At 31.4% G+C, this 17,328-nt stretch overlaps 1 protein-coding gene across 1 annotated transcript in view; it reads right to left on the bottom strand.

Moving 5' to 3' along the window:
• LOC145307344 (meprin A subunit beta-like) overlaps window positions 1–3,298 on the bottom strand; it is a 32,131-nt gene extending 28,833 nt beyond the window's left edge. Inside the window, exons 1-2 of the mRNA XM_080149724.1 lie at window positions 3,245–3,298; window positions 2,349–2,387 (exon numbers count right to left, since the gene is read on the bottom strand). Of these exons, the coding sequence (XP_080005850.1) occupies window positions 2,349–2,387; window positions 3,245–3,293 (88 nt within the window). The 5' untranslated portion in view covers window positions 3,294–3,298. The remainder of the gene's footprint in view (window positions 1–2,348; window positions 2,388–3,244) is intronic.
• Between the last annotated feature and the right edge of the window lie 14,030 nt (window positions 3,299–17,328).

Genomic DNA, 17,328 nt, shown 5'->3' with positions numbered 1-17,328 from the left:
ACCAAATACAATAACAAAGCTAGAAACAGGTTTTTTTTATTGGTATCCAAGTAACTTTATTTGGCCCATCTCTCGCCCACCTTTAATCACAAATTTGTAAATAATAAAGGGTCAATATTTCTTTATAAACAGTCTGATAAAAGTATAAACTAATTTTCCTAAGTGGGCTATTTATTGTCCAACACAATAAAAAGGATATTAAGAAATGTGTTTAGAAATTGTTAAGATTTGATAATCAGATGAGAAATTTTTGCATTAACACTCCCTTTAAGTAGAAAACATCAGTAGCAGTTGGACTGCTTTTAAGCAGCTTTTTAGCCGCTTTTATTTTTCAAAACTGATTTTATCGGCTCCTGTAAAAGATAAAAGGCTGAAACTTCTTGTCAACATTTCCATCAATATTAGGGTGGGTTTGGACATTTTTTTTCTGAGGCCAAAGCGGGGATCTGCACTCAATTCATATAGATATAATACACCTCTGGGTGATTTAAAATTTATCCTAAGTCTTAAAACCGCTGACGACCAGACATTCAATTGTATAGCTATTTGTAAATGGGAGTCAAAAATTTATTGAATCAGAACTATGGCTTCATGGTGCTCCCTGGAAATGCCTTGAGGAGCTGAGTCAGGAACTTTTGTCCGTTTCAAAAAATCTCGTTCCTAGCCTGAGAAAATCTAAAAAACCTCTACAAATTGGATAATTCTCAATAAACCTTAAAAAAGATTTGTTTTTTAGTGATTACTAAGGCTAGAAACGAGATATTTTGAAACGGACAAAAGTTCCTGATTCAGCTCCTCAAGGCCTTTCCAGGGAGCACCATGAAGCCATAGTTCTGATTCAAAAAAATTTTTGAATGTCGTCTTTGCATACTAATAAGTAATGAATTATATTTTTAAGTGGTCGTGTTCTAAAACTCAATTTTTTGAAATTCTTTTTCGGTCAGAAATGTTTTTAAGGTTAATTTTATCTGTTGCATATCCCCGCTTTGTCTAATTCCGATATGAACCCACCCTAATCAATATGGAGCATGATTAAGTATAAAACAGATTTTCTCGGCTTCTACGTGAAATTTTTAGGAATTTACATTCTACATAATTTTCATAATTTTCATAATAAGTTTCACTGAAATTTGTATATTTTATGGGTTGCAAGATCGATTCATATGCCCAGTTCACAAACAACTTTTAGAGGTCGACCGATTTAATTTGTAGGTCAACCTAAACAAGTACAACTAACCAATGCCTTTATAAAATCGGTCAACCTAAAGCTTCTTTAGGTCGACCTAATATTTCCAGAGGTCGACCTGTGTCTTTTGTGAACTAGGCTCTAGATTTTTAAGTTTCATGACTTTATCAAACCATATTCATGATAAATGACTGATATTTTTAGGGATTGAATAAGTTTACACTCTACATTTTACATTGATATTTTTATGACATTGATAACTTTTTCCAGATGTCTTTACATAATTTTTGAGCTTTGCTACTCATGGATGTTGTCATCCTTGTTTTAAGTGTACTTTAGTGTATTTGTGTAAATTTCAGATTTGTAGGGTAAATGGAAAAAAGGGCAGGGAGGTTTAAATTTCTAGAGAATTCTTTATGTTTACTCTCTAGTTATCAATATATCCGATATAATAATAAGAATTCAAGGACTAAAGTGGAAATCATCAAAAGAACATAAAAAAATGTTGATTGTGCTTTAAATAAACTAGTGGCTTCGCCCCTAGCCTCTTGGTTCATGGGAGAATTTTAAAATTTGTGTACATTTTTTTAGTTTTATTTTTATATTTTATAACATTTTATAACTTTTTATAACTCTTTATATTTATTTATGTTAATTTATAATTTTAAAAATCTTTTTTCTCTTTTTTAATGTTTTTAAAGATTTCTTTGCATTAGCCTTTTTGGTGCTAATTCTTCAGGAGAAAGAAGATTTCACAATCTTTTTAATTTGATAAAACAAAGTTTAAAAAGAAGAAAACAAATTTAAAAAGAAAAAAAATGTTAAAAAATAAAAAAAAGTATCAAAAAGTAAAAAAAATAGGTATAAAAATGTGTAAAATTATATGAAAACATAAAAAAATCTAAAATTAGAAAAAAATTGAAATTTTTTTGGGGGGAAATTTTCATTTTTGGTGGGGTGGGGTTGTCCCACCCCCCAAGATAATAGCCTAAAACCACCACAGGACCAATAGGTATATACCCTGAAAAGTAGAATCCAATTGGTTCAGTGGTTACCAAGATCTTAAGCTTCAGAAGGACGGATAGACATCATTCTACTTATTATAGATTATTGTCCATTTCACATATTACTCAAAATTTCATAAGGTATATAATTTGACTACCTGTAAAGTCATAATCACTTTCAGCCAAAGGGTAGGGAACTAAAACAATGATTACAACATCCATAATTAGCAAAGCAAATACACAAAAAATATAAAAAAAATTAAAGAAATGTATAGCAAAGTAAGTCATGTAAAAAATATACTTAAAACATAGGATATTAGGGATTCCAATTTCACATAAAATAATTACATTTTACCACAGAAATTAAATACCCAACAAATTATTTGCATTCGTATGGACAAAACTATGTAAAAAATGCATGGTTTAGGTGTGCATAGATCATAGAAATTAGCTAGACAGACAGGACTATTTATAGACTAACAGAAAGACTAAGTGACATACTGATGCACAGACTGACAGAGCTTCTGATGGAAAAACTAATGGAAGCCAAGATAATCATTTTTTCCTTAGCAAGACAGACAGAATTATTGATATATGAACAGACAGATGGATAGAAAGATGGAAGAAAGACTAATGAACAGACAAATGAACAGATAGATGGATAGACAGATGGACAAACAAATAGAAGACAGACGAATGAACAGACTGGCTAAGTGACTGATGGACTGAATGTTGGACAGACTTATGGACAGACTAATGGACATACAGATGGAATAATGATTGACAGACTGAAGTACAGACTGAGAGACAGACTGATGAACAGACTGATAGACAGACTGATGGACAGACTGACAGACAGATGGATGATACTTTGGACAGGTTGTAGTTATAGAGTAGCTTCAGATGCACATATACTATAATGGTTTATTTGGCAATTTAGATTTTTTTGACTTCAGCTGAGTGTATTCTTGAGGAGTTTCTGGAAAACTGCCTTTCTCAGGAGAGTTGTGGGTCTCTATGGCTAGTTGTGGCATAAAAGGGTATTATGGTTTACCTGATATTGGTATGAACAGTAAAACCAAAAATATGAGACATGATTTCATTTTATTAGTCTGAAATAAAAAAAAATAGATTAATATAATTTAAATCAACAGCTTAAAAAATATTTCTTTTATTAAAGATAACAAAATATACTTTTTACAGAACAATCTTAATTGCATTCTTAATTAAATAAATATCTTAAGGCTTTTCTATCCATGCTATGTTTAGAGATTTCTAATAATATTAACTTTTATTCAATAACTCTTCAATCCTGTTATGAGTAAATCAAATAGACATGTTATAGTTAATATATTTATAACATCTATATTAATAATTTTATAGGTAACTGTTGCATGTTTTTATTATTACGGTTGAACATAATAGTTTAATAATATTGAGCTAGGTGATTTCTCTTTGACGGTACCAGGTGCAACAGAGCCTCTACTGGCTGGACTGTAGGGATCTTGGTACTACTTTTGTCAGCTTGTAGCAGTCAATGGCAGATGAAAAGCCATCCGCAATGTGGTTCCACTGCTTTCTCTAATATAGAATTTACATAAAGATAAACATTTTCTGAAAAAAATGTTATTCTAGCTTCAAAATTAAAAAAATGACAGCCGTTTAAAATTTTAAAGGAAAAAAGGACCTCAAAACAAAGGTTGTTAAATAAAAGGGTGAAGGATGTGAAAATTGACTTTGACTCACTTAAAGTCGAAAATTCATTATCAAACAGGGGACATGCACAAAAGCCCTTCAGCTCTAATAGGCGCTGAGATAATAGCCCCCCCCCCCCCCAGCCATAAAGGTGCGGCAAGGGGTCTGACTGCCTGTTAAGGGTTAATTTGGCCCAAAATATTGAAAAAATTGTAAATTTACGCAATTTTTGGAATTTGTTCAATCTCAGTATTCCTTGGAGGGTTTCCAAAATAAAAAAACATATTTCTATTCACAACTGTCTGGGTTCAATTTTCGAACCCACAGAACAATTTTCAGCTGACTTTGAAAACGTATGGTTTCTTAAACAGGGGGAGAGGATTGCAAAGGATAGAATTTTTCTTGACTGTAGCAAGAATGGGATTGGCTTGCCTAACCCAAAAGAATTTCTCACTAGTCTTTATTACATTTAGCATTTTTTTAAAAGGTCTGAAAGCAAATGATTCATGGGGTAAAGAATTAAGACTTTTTTTTGCAGATCATGAAACCCATTATCATTATTTCTGTCTTTATTTCAAAGCCTAATATGAGAGCAAAAGAGTATAGACACTTCTTAGAATCATACCAATCTAAGTTAACAAATTGTCATGTGAAAGAAACCAAAATGATTTTTATGTAGTATTTTAAAATAATTTTTAATTTTATTTTTAGTAAGTAATTTGTTTTTGTGATTTTATGTTTTTCTTAACTGTTAAAAAACCAATAAAATATGTAATAATAATATTAATTTGTTGATTTTGGAATTTCACATTAGTTCATATTGGCAAAGGTTACTGAGCCAATATAAAACCCTGTGAAACTCAAAAGTGGTTTTGTAATCCAAAAACAACGGGTGTAAGGGGGTATAAAATGTGCCCACTCCCTAATAAAACCAAAATTTGAAATTCCCTCAAACACAATCATGTTCAATATAGAAATAACCACATTGAAATGCTGATTACGAATCTGAAAACCGTTTTGAAAAATATTCATTCAGTCTATAATATAAAAACCTTTCAAGTTTCATAGGGTTTTATATTTGCCCAGTAACCCTTTCCATTATGTACTAATATGAAATTCCAAAATCTACCCACCCTAATAAACATATTTCTCTTGTTTATTATATTCTAGTGGTTTCACCCTATCCTCTAAGAGCGTTTACTTAAGTTCAAGGGATATTTAAAACAAGGATGACAACATCCATAAAAGCAAAGCGCTGAAACGGTAGGACAAACGGACATTAACACTTGTAGAGTGTTAGAACTGAATAATCCTAATATAAATGTATAAGAGTCAAAGCAAAATTGTAAGTAAATTTGTTAAAAATCTGCTTGATGCAAAATAATGTTCATGGACATACTTACATTTTTAGGACTTGATTATAGAGTTGCTTCGTTTATTACATTATACTTTGTTGTCCCAGGAATCAATATACCAAAAATCAGATCAATCCAATGATTAGATCACATAAAAATTGTCTATCTACTAAAGGAATCACCATGCAAAATTTGAAATCGATAGGACAATTCTAACATGCCTTAAAAGCTATCCGTTACGGACGGACGGACGGACCGACCCTAATCATAGAAAAGCTTTGCTTTTAAAGAGATTTAGATTTTCTTATATTCAAAAAAAAATAAAAATTTTTTCGATGATTTTAAAAAATTTCTTTGCCTCTAGCCTTTAGGGGTTTCATTCCTCTAGGAGAATAGAGGTTTCCAAACCTTTATTGATTTTTATAAATATAAAAGAAAAGAAACTATAAAAAGAAAAAATAGAAATAAAAAACATCCAAAGTTTTAAAAATATATTAGAATTTGAAAAAAATTGAAATAAATTTAGGTGTTTCTTTTTTTTGGGGGGTAAAGGGGATGTCTGAACCCCAAACAAAATAGCTTAAAACCAACAGAGGACCAGTATATTGATGAAAAACGTATGCAGGGATATAAAATGTGCCCACCCCCTTATAAAACCAAAAATTTAAATTTCTTCAAACACAGGCATGTTGTATATCAAAATAACCATTTAGAAATACTGAGCAAGAATCTGAAAACCGTTTTGAAAAATATGCAACATGCCTGTGTTTTAAAGGAATTTCAATTTTTGGTTTTATAAGGGGGTGGGCACATTTTATACCCCCCGTGCGCCCGTTGTTTTTAAAAGCGAAGCTTTTCTATAATTAGGGTCGGTCAGTCCGTCCGTCACGAATAGCTTTTTTCATTAATCTAGGCATGTTAGAATTGTCCTATAAATTTCAAATTTTGCATGGTGATTCTATTAGTAGTTAGGTACAATTTAGAAAGCAACTCTATAATCATTACCAAAATGTCGTACGTCCATTTTAAACATGTTGATTTTTTAATTTTTTTTAGCAAAACATTTTTATGTGAACTAATCATCTGATTGATATGATTTTTGGTATATTGATTCCTGGGACAACAAAGTATAATGTAATAAGTGAAGCAACTCTATAATCAAGTCCTAAAAATGTAAGTATGTCCATAATTATTCTCCTGAATCAAGCAGTTTTTTTCAACAAATTTACTTACATTTTTGCTTTGACCCCTATACATTTATATTATAATTATTAAGTTCTGACACTATACAAGCATTAATGTCCGTTTGTCCTACCGTTTCAGTGCTTCGCTTTTATGGATGTTGTCATCCTTGTTAGATTACAAAACCCCTTTCAATTTTCACAGAGTTTTTCTATCAGCCCAGTAACCCTTGCCAATGTGGACTAATATGAAATTCCAAAATCGACCCACCCTACAATATACATATTCCCTTAAGGGTTTTAATTTAAAAAAAATGAAATTTTAGTGGACAGGGTATTTTTCTATATTTGGGAGGTGTGATGGTCATTAATGAAAATTTTGAAAATCTTACCAAAAACACCAAAGATATGTTAATAAATGTGAAAAATATAAGAATTGCCACAAAACCTGTTAAAAAGTAGTTCGCCATAGATGTTTTTTTTGTTGGTAAATTATGCTCCATATTGATGGGAATGTTAACAAGGATTTTCAGCCTTCTATCTTTTATAGGAGCCAAGAAAATCCCCATATCCCCTGCCTTATTACTTATTTAAAAATCACTTTAATTTTAACTTCACTTCTTTGTAAAATTAACAGCGAGAAAATCTAAACAAAACTGAAAGACTTTCACCAAGAGTAGACTCATACACACACACACACAAACGCACAGAGAAACACATCCACGCACGCACACTCACACACAACATAGAGTCAACATGGCTCATTGAATGCAGTAAAATTTTTAAAAGCACAGATTTTTTATTTAAAAACAAAGTATTTACAATAATGCCTGTCTGTGTTGGTTTTAAGATATTTAAAAAAAAAATAGATTGTTAAACATCTGAACACCTTTCATAAAGTTGTTATATATTTTTTTTATTCAGTTTTTAAACATGGGCTGGTTTTGTACAAATTTACACAAGAACAAGGATGACAACGTATATAAAAACGGAGCTCTAAAATCAGAAGAAAGGACGTACGAACAATAACTTTTGTAAACTATCAGAACTTAATAAGCAGAACATTAATTTCTAAGTCTAAACGAAATTGTTGCAAAATTTTGGAAATATAGGATACAGTAAAAGAAAATACTTTCTTTTTTTATGATTTAATTATAGAATTGCCTTGCTCATAATAAATTACCTTGTTGTCCTAAGAATCATTATTTGAAATTCAAAAAGGAGGCATTATCCTCTTAGGAAATTTTTCTCAAAATTTGACAATTTTTATACCCCCCCCCCCCCAGAAAAAACGGCCCCCCTGGCCTGCCAAGCCGCGGGCGCTCGGCCCCCTAGCCATATAACCTAACCTAGCCTCACCTAACCCAGTCCTTTATTCGGGGGGGGGGGGGGGTTGTATAAAATTGGAAAAAATTGAAGAAAAAAATTCCAAAAAGGATAATTATATCATACAAAAAAGTTGTCAAAATGTTAAAATATCACCATGTTTTAAATGGACGTACTGACTTTCTAGTCACTGTTATAGAGTTGAATTGCTTTCTAAATTGTACCTAACTGGCATAGGAATCCTCATGCACAGATCAAAATTGATAGAACAATCCTAACATGCCTAGATTAATGAAAACAGACAGACGTACTGACGGAACGACCCTGCATATAAAAAACTTCACTTTAAAAAATTTTTGAAAAAAAGGTATATGAGAAACATAAGGCTTGACACCATTGTTTAAAAATAAATTTTGTAAATTGTAAAGTAAAGACAATTAATTATCAGTGAGGGAGGGGACATTGGGCTGTTTTTAAAAGCGAATCTTTTCTATAATTAGGGTTGGTCCATCCATAACAGATTGTTTTTGTTTTGCTTTTTTGTTTGTTAAATTAGGCATGTTAGAATTGTATTATTTAAAACTTTGCATGGTGATTCCTGTAGTGGTTACGTACAATTTAGAAAGCGTAGCAACTCTAGAATCATTACCAGAATGTTTGTACGTCCATTTCAAACCTGCTGATTTTAAAACTTTTTTAACCCTTAACAGTTGGTCCCCTTACCGCACCTTAATCGGTCGGGGAGGGGGGGCATTCAATGCTCCTCCCCTATTATCTCAGTTCCTATTAGAACTTGAGAGCTAAAAATTTTTGTGCAAATCCCCTGTTTGATAATGAATTTCCGACCTTAACTAAGTCTAAGTGAATTTTCGCTTCCTTCACCCTTTTATTTAACAACCTTTGTTTTTAGGTCCTTTTTTACTTAAAAATTTGAAACGGCTGTAACTTTTTATTTTTGAAGCTAGAAGAATTTTTTTTTGCAGAAAATGTTTATCTTTATGTAAATTTTATATTAAAAATATCGAAATATAAATTTCAGCGGCCGCAGCTCTACTTTACAGCTGCCAGAAATAAAATAATATTTTCTTGATCAAAACAAAAACTGAAAAGAAGTAATTTTAGATAAATTTCAACATTATTTTTTCTATCTTTTGAACGTTGTCTGTAACTTAGTGTGTTTTCTTCATAACCTTTCCCATGGTAGATAATTATCTTACAACTAGTTTTTAAAGCGGCGCGGTGAGTTGAATTTTAATTTCCAAATGTGTACACAATTTCCTCATCCTATCTTTATATGTACTACCAGCTAAAAAATCTTCCAAGTTCAAAAAAATCTAAATTTTGAAAGTTTGAAGCTTTTTTAGCTAGTATATATTAAATTTTGTGATAGAAAGAGGAAACACCGGGGAAATTGTGTACACATTCGGAAATTCGAGTCCAAATCACCTTTAAAGCAATTTATGTAGCAAAGCTTCTCTATATTTTGTATGTCTGTCTGTCCATTCTTCGAGGGGAAATGTGATTTACTTGGCTGTCTTAATTCTTTTGGTCAACATTCTAATTATTAATAAATATAAAATATCCATTAAAACGGAGTTTGGAAGATTTTTAATCATTTTTATATTTTTTAAAACAACAAAATAACTTTCAGGGTTCTGATTAATAAATATATACATATAATATATGATTAACAAGTTTTTTCTCTTTAAAGAAAACATATTAACTTAATATTTATGTATGTCCTACTTTGAATGTTTTCATCCTTGTTAAAACTCTTTCTCGTATTCATTCTAATCCGGTGGATAGGAACCGGTTCTCATCCATACGAAAAAAACTATGTCTAGCATCGTATTATATCCAGTTTTCTACGAATATAGAAATGTACGGGGCTAAAAAAACTAGTTTTAATCTTATGATTGTACATTTCTATATCCGCGGAAAGCCGTTTATAATACGATGAAAGAAATAACTATTCTTTTGGTGCAAGGAGAGAGGGGATATTGGGCTGTGCATTACACTAGTCCCCAAAGTTTTATAATAACGTTTTCTTACTGGTTAGATTATCACCTTTGGGGACTTTTATAGAATTTTGATAGTTTTTTAAAAATTTAGTTGAGTTTCAAAAGTTTCAACCACTGATGGTAATCTACAGAAGGGGTAATTTTGTGTATTAATATTTGGGATGTACATCAATTTATCGGCCATTGTCTTATGCCTTTAGATCCCTGATTTAATTTCATTTTCGATAACAAAAGGTTAGAAAACAATAGGGAATATAGCTACTTCTCCTGTGGTGGGTTTAAGCCATTTTTCTGTAGTTTAAGTCAAACCTTTTCACCAAAAAAGAAAAAAATAGTCCCCCCTCAAAAAAAATATTAATTTATGAATTACAAATTACATATAGAATTTTACTTTTAATTTTTAAAACTTAAATATGTAATGATAACAATCAGTTTTCCCTTGTACAGGGAACAAAGTGAATTATAGAGTAGCTTCACTTTGAATATAATCTTACAAATTTAACAAACCAGATTGAAAGTATGACGTCAGAAATAATGTACACAAACATACAGACAAACTTACTTTTACATTTACATAAGAATATATAACACATAATAAAGCTGTGTGCCATGAGAACCAAATGTTCACTATGATATACAAATGTACTTACAGATATTTCATTCACTAAAAGAAATTTGTACATTAGCTAAAAATACTAAGCTTAATGATAAAATCCAAAATGAATAACTCATTGCATTATTAATTATACAGGGAGTAAGGGAGGGGACAATGGATCGAATATTCATTTTTTAAGAGTCTCTAACTTTGGGTACTGGCTTAAAGGACATGTGCAAGAATTCAGTAGGTTCTGACTGACTTTGTGTACTAGTGCATCAATGCCCCGTTAACTAGCTGAGTTAGTTTTGAATATTGCAGACAGAAAAATTTGTTATTAGATGTTTGGTTATAACAAATATTTTTCCCAAGAAAATGTCATTTCATGTATAGAAACTCTACTGTGATATTTATGTATTAAACAATCTAAGAACCGCTTGAATTCAGCTAGGTGGCAGTTAAAAATATATGAGAAGGGTTGACGAAGTTTTAAGGGTGATTTTTCTAGTGATTAATTACAGAATGTTAACTATATTGTGATGTACTGGTAATTCAATTTTCAAGTAAATGATTTTTTTCTTAGAACTAATATGGTTCTAAATTATATTATTACCATAATCCCTTTACAATTTTGGTCAAGTTTTCTGGATAAATCTGGTTTTCATGGCTTTTCAGTGAAAACTCTTAGTTTGAATTAATTGCCCATTGTCCCCTCCCTTGTATAAATTGATAATTTTTGAAATCTTGAAATACTTTCTGAAAGTAAGATCTATGTTTATCCCTTCACGGTCAAGGGGGGGGGGTGGAGGTGTTAAATAAAAGGGTGATGAAATCGAAAATGGACTTTGACTCACTTATAGTCGGAAATTTGGATCATGGAAAGAAAACTAAGTTGCCGGTTTCATCGTATTTTCACAGTAGCTTTTGAAGGGTTATTTTAGGTTAGGTTAGGTTAAGTAAATGTTAATGATTGCCCCACAGGATTAGAAAATATGCCCTGCAGGGCTAGAGCCCCCCGCAGGGGCTAGAAATAGGAAAAAGGCTAATGTGAAAAAACGACGCAACCGGCAACTTCGTTTTCTTTCCATGATCCGGAAATTTTTAATCAAACAGGAGACATGCACAACAAATTTTAGCCCTATAGCTCTAATAGGAGCTGAGATAATAGGGGGGGGGGGGGGGCTTGAACGCCTATATTTTCTCTATGACTAATTGTGGGAATTAAATTTATGATCTATCTATAATACAAAGTCAGTCTGTCCCTTAAGATCTCGTTAACTGCAGAACCGATCGGATTCTACTCTTCATGGAATATATCTACTGGTCTTGTTGTGGTTTTAGGCTATTTTCTTGGGGCGTGGAACACCCCTAACCCCCCCCCCCAAAAAAAAAATCCCCCTCAATTTTTTTTGATGATGCAGACTACACCACATGTACTACATTTTTTAAAATTAGCTCCTGGGGCGAAGCCGCTAGTTTACTATAAAATGTGGTTGGATAATACAAAATATGCAGGAAAAATGTTTCGCCCTAAAAAATTTACAGAATTGCATATTACAGATTTTTAATATTAGAAGGATTATCTACGCCTATATTTTAGTACTAGCGGCTTCGCCCCTAGCCTCTAGGGGCTTTGCCCCAAGAGGTGATAAAGAAAAATTAAGGCGAAATTCGTTAAAGGACCAAGGAAATCTAAAGCAATAAAAAAAAAAAAAAAAAAAGGGGGGGATTTGTTTGTTTTTGGGGGGTTGGGGGTGTCCCAGCCCCCAAGAAAATAGCTTAAAACCACCACAGGACCAATAGGTATATACCCTGAAGAGTAGAATCCGATTGGTACAGTGGTTACCGAGATCTTAAGGGACAGACAGACAGACAGACAGACGGAGAGACAGACATCGTTCTACTTTGTATTATAGATATGAATTAATTTGTTTAATAGTTTTAAATCACTAAAGATGCCAACACTAATCAAAATCACTTCAAAAACTAAACTCACCAACTAAATATCTAGTCCAAGCCACCCCTAAGCCAATAAACAAAGATCTTTCATTTTTACAATAAATTGTAAACTGCATTAAGAGTAAGAACTCAGCTGTGTTTAAGTGTAGCTTAAAGTTTCTGTAAACTAAGACTAAATATTTTCTGTGAGTTACAAAAATTTTCATGATTGAGCTGAGTGGACTTTTTGAAAACATGATTTCATTCCTTATAAAATTTAAATTTCTCTTTAATAATTAAACAATTGTGTTAAATATAATTGTAAAGCTAGCTAACTGTCTATCTAAACACTCGTCGTCGGGAAGGTGATAGGTTCAAATCTCAGGCCGACACCGCGTCATAACTAAAGACGTTAAAAATGGTTCCTTCTGCTGCTATGTCAGATGTGCAACATAAATATTTAGAGTAGGGGAATGCCTTGGCCCTAAACAGGCGCAACTCGTTACCATGCACAGTTGGGACTTCTCAGACAAAGGTCGTGCATCACAGAGAGTTGGTTGTCTGTTGGATGTTACTTAACCTAATATCCTGGGGTACTAAATAATCTTGTAATCTAAACATTTAAATACAATATGTTTTTTTTATGAAAATTTTTTTGAAGGCAATTTTACCCCACTTATAGTTATCAGAATTTAATGATTAATAGCTTTTTCAAGACAGTTTTAAAATCATCAAACCTAGCAGGGTCATCAAGGTAAAGGTGAAATTTTTTTTTTTCATTTAAAATCAAAGCATCTTATTGTAACATAGACGTATAACAGACTATAGCTAATTATAGAGTAGTATTGCAATTGCATAATTCACTTTATTGTTCATGAACTTTTTTGAAATATAAAAGCATGCATGCAAATACTATTACTGAGATATTGATTAACTCTGGTTTTACCCTTGATTGGATATATATATAGTAACTGTGGCGTCCACACCTAGGGACTCAAACCTACAGCTACAGGGGGCGAACTTTTGAGAAGCAAAGCTTCTCTTTAACCCACACCACATTATGATACCAAAATAATAAAATATCCCATATCCAGGGATTAAAAGCGATAAGAAAATCGCCTACAAATTGATGTTCATCCCCTATGATGATACACAAAATTACCCGTTCTGTAGACATGAATTAGTGCTTGAAACATTTGAATTCTAAACTTAATGAGCCATCCAATCAAAAATCCCCAATGTTGTTAAGCCAACAAATTAGAAAACTTTATTATAGAACTAAGGTGCACTTGTGTAATAAACAGCCCATTGTCCCCTCTCTCTCTCTCTTTCTTACCACTTTTTTTAGCAATCTTTATCTCTAAATTTTTTTATAATTAGGGTTGGTCTGTCCGTAATTGTTAGCTCTTTTCGTTAATTTAGAGTTGTCCTATTGATTTGAAACTTTGCATTATATTTACTTTAACAGTCATATATGCTTTAGAAAGCCTAACACTCTAAAATCGTTTCAAGAAAGGCCGTACGATATAATTATCCTAAAATTGTTTGTATCTCCTTAAACATTATTCTGTATTTAAGCAGTTTTACAAAAATACATACAATTTTGATTAGACTTTCTACATTAATATTCTGCTTATTCAGTTCTGACATTCTACAAATGTTAATGTTTGTTTGTCCTATCATTTAAAAACTTCGCTTTTATGGTTGTTTTCATCCTTGTTAAAGTCTGAATACCACACACTTTCATGGTAAAAAAGAGCACTGAACTGAAAAAATCCTTGGAATTGGGAAATTTCATTCTAATATTATAATCTAAAGGAATTTTCAAATTCGAACAAAAAACTCCAAGGGATAAGACAATGGCCGATAAATTGATGCACATGTCAAATGATGATACACAAATTTACCCCTTCTGCAGCGTACAATTAGTAGTTAAAACGTTTGAACACTCAACTTAATAAACCAACCAATCAAAATTCACTTTAATCCCCAAAAGTTGTTAAGCAAACCAATGAGAAAACTTTGAGGACTAGTGTAAAAACAGCCCATTGTCCCCTCTCTCTCTGAAAATGTGAAAATAGAAAAGTAGCTAAAAACCTGTCTTATAGGAGTCCGACCACTATAGATGTTTTATACTTACTCATGCACCATATTGATAAGAAATTTTTAGCTTCTATCTTTAATAGGAGCCGAGAAAATCAAGTTTCCCCTACAAAATTTCTAGACATACAGACGAACATTTTAATTTATAGAGTAGCTTCGCTACTAAAAAGGTTATCCAACCATATCATTTTTTCAGTATTTTACAGAAATATTTTTGATATGGTTTCTTGAAAGCTCTATCTACACATAAGCACAGTATGGCTCCAATTTGTTGCATTGGTTTGGTACTACTGTGAATTTGGGAAAGAAATAATAATTTCATGATAATGACTCATTATTTAGCCTCAGGCGTTTGTCTATACGCGCAGCTTTGATAGAGCATACTAGTAGTTTAGTATAGTTTAAGTCGTGTTTGTAATCTTATTATTTTTGTGGTTGTTTATACAGTGTGTTTTTTTTTATGAGAACTTTTTTGAAAGCAATTTTACCCACTTATAGTTATCAGAATTTAATGATTAATGGCTTATTTTCTTCGTTTTTTTATAACTATTTTTTGAACATAATTTTTTTTTCAGTTTTATTTAAAAAGTACAGTAAAATAAAAAATTAGAACCTTAGGTGTTAACATCTAAAAAAGGTTTTAGTGCATTTTTTAAAGCTCAAATCTTCTACCCTTTGCAAGAAAAAAAATTGGATTTTCAGTAGTCCACTTTGGGGGGCCAGTACTCCCTCCCTGGTTGAGATATGGCCTTCAAACTTTAATATGTTCTTCTAGTACATGTCCCCAAAAGTATCTGTATCAATTTTTAACTCTGTATCTTTGAAGCGTTTTGCAGCCATTCTTGCATAGGGTAGAAGATTGAGCATGATAAAAATGCGCTAAAACCATTTTTAGATGTTGACACCTAGGTTTTGAATTTTTTATTTTACTCTACTTTTTTAATAATAACTGGAATATTTTTTAATAAATCGTTATAAAAAACGAAGAAAATAAGCTATTAATCATTAAATTCTGATAACTATAAGTGGGGTAAAATTGCTTTCAAAAAAGTTCTCATAAAAAAACACACTGTATAAGTAGTGAAAAAATTAATAAACTAAAAAAGTGTAAAATTTGAATTTATTTTATACATCTATATGCTGATATCTGACATTTTTTAAAGGCCTTTTATTGCACTAAAACATATCAAAGGAAATTTTATGTTACACACATTATTAAAAACGGCGGCGTTTAATATGTCATGTGGACATGTTAGAAAAACTTAAGTTTAAAATTTAAGGTCTCTAAGTAAAAAAAAACCAGTAGTATTTAAAAATTTCTGGAGACCTGGAGGATCATGCAGGATCATACCTGGAACCTGAAGATTGACTTGAACACTTTTATTTTATATTAAGATGTACTACAATAGGATATATTTTGGTATCATAAAATGCTTTGTTGCTTTTAAATATAAAATAAAAAAGTATTATTGAGTTCAACTCCCTCCTACTTAATAGCCTCTAGGGGCATAGCTGCTAGTAAATAAATATAGAGAGTAATTTTGAATAGTTATTTTGATCCGTTGGGTGATTCAAGGATGCTGGATGGCCAAAAAAAAGTTTCAGAGTCCCTGGATGTCTAGATATCTAGCTATCTATGAAGGTAGGTAACAAAAATTTAAAAAACACCCATTTTTTCACAATTTTAAAAATTAATTTTTTCATCAATCTTACATCCATTCTATACATTTTATACGCCAAAATGATTGTTTGTTTATGTAAAAAGCGCACATAATGCTATTTTGGCCAAAACTCTAATTTTACAGGGTGTCCAACAAAAAGTGTATTTTGGATATCTAGGAGTAATACCCAAAATACCTGTCCGAAAAAAATCATTATTTTTGGCTTAAATCCTGTGTTTTATCTGTGGGCATATGTGGTATATAATGGTTTGGAGGACCCGGGACTATAAGGATGTCAAATTTCATTTTGGAACACCCTGTAAATGTGATTTTTGTGTCTGTAGAGCTAAAATTTGGTCCAAATTGGCTATTTTTTTCAAATTACTCTAATATGTTACTTAAAACTATATGAATTTTAGAAAATTAAATTTCTTAAATAAAAGTATTTCAGAGTAATCTTAAAAAATCATCGTCTTCCTACCTTAAATGCGCATTAAATCCTCAGGAACGGCAAAAAAACATAAAAAATTCCGCCTTTGGCAGTGAATAACGGCAAAACGGTTCGGTTTTTGTGCTTGGTCCAAATTGGCTATTTTTTTCAAATTACTCTAATATGTGTCTTAGTATGTTTGGCCATAGTATTTTCTGACCAGATCAATATTTTCCTATTTTTTGGACACCCTGTATTTTCAAAAAAAGAGAAAATTTTTTTTTTTTTTTTTTTTAATTTTTCTATTTTTAAGTAACTTAAAACTGTCATATAGATACAGATTTTGACTAATAACAATAATATTTGCCTATTTTACAAATTTTTACACTTTTGGGACACCCTGTGCATGTTTTTGAAAAATGATGGTTTTTGCCCATTTTTGGGAGGAAGGAGTCGTTTTAAGGCCATAGACTATTTCTTCATTTTTGTAGAACTTTTTAAGATATATCATTTGTTATTTTTGCAAAAAGCGCAAAAACCGAACCGTTTTGCCGTTATTCACTGCCAAAGGCGGAATTTTTTACGTTTTTTGCCGTTCCCGAGGATTTAATGCGCATTTTAGGTAGGAAGATGTTGATTTTTCAAAATAACTGTGAAATACTTTTATTTAGGCATTTTATTTTACTAAATTTCATGTGAATTTTGTATATCCAACCGATTTTTGTCAAAAGGAATTTCAAATGCACATGGTTTATGTTTCTTTTATTACTTATGTTATAGCAATTATTTATATTATATACACTTTATTTCTTGTTTTAACAATTGAAATCCAT

This window comes from Acartia tonsa, chromosome 15 (assembly GCF_053477335.1).
Source record: "Acartia tonsa isolate MP-2025a chromosome 15, ASM5347733v1, whole genome shotgun sequence".
Taxonomy (NCBI): domain Eukaryota; kingdom Metazoa; phylum Arthropoda; class Copepoda; order Calanoida; family Acartiidae; genus Acartia; species Acartia tonsa.
The sequence above is the reverse complement of the archived record's forward strand: the minus strand, read 5'-3'. Positions and strand labels throughout refer to the sequence as shown.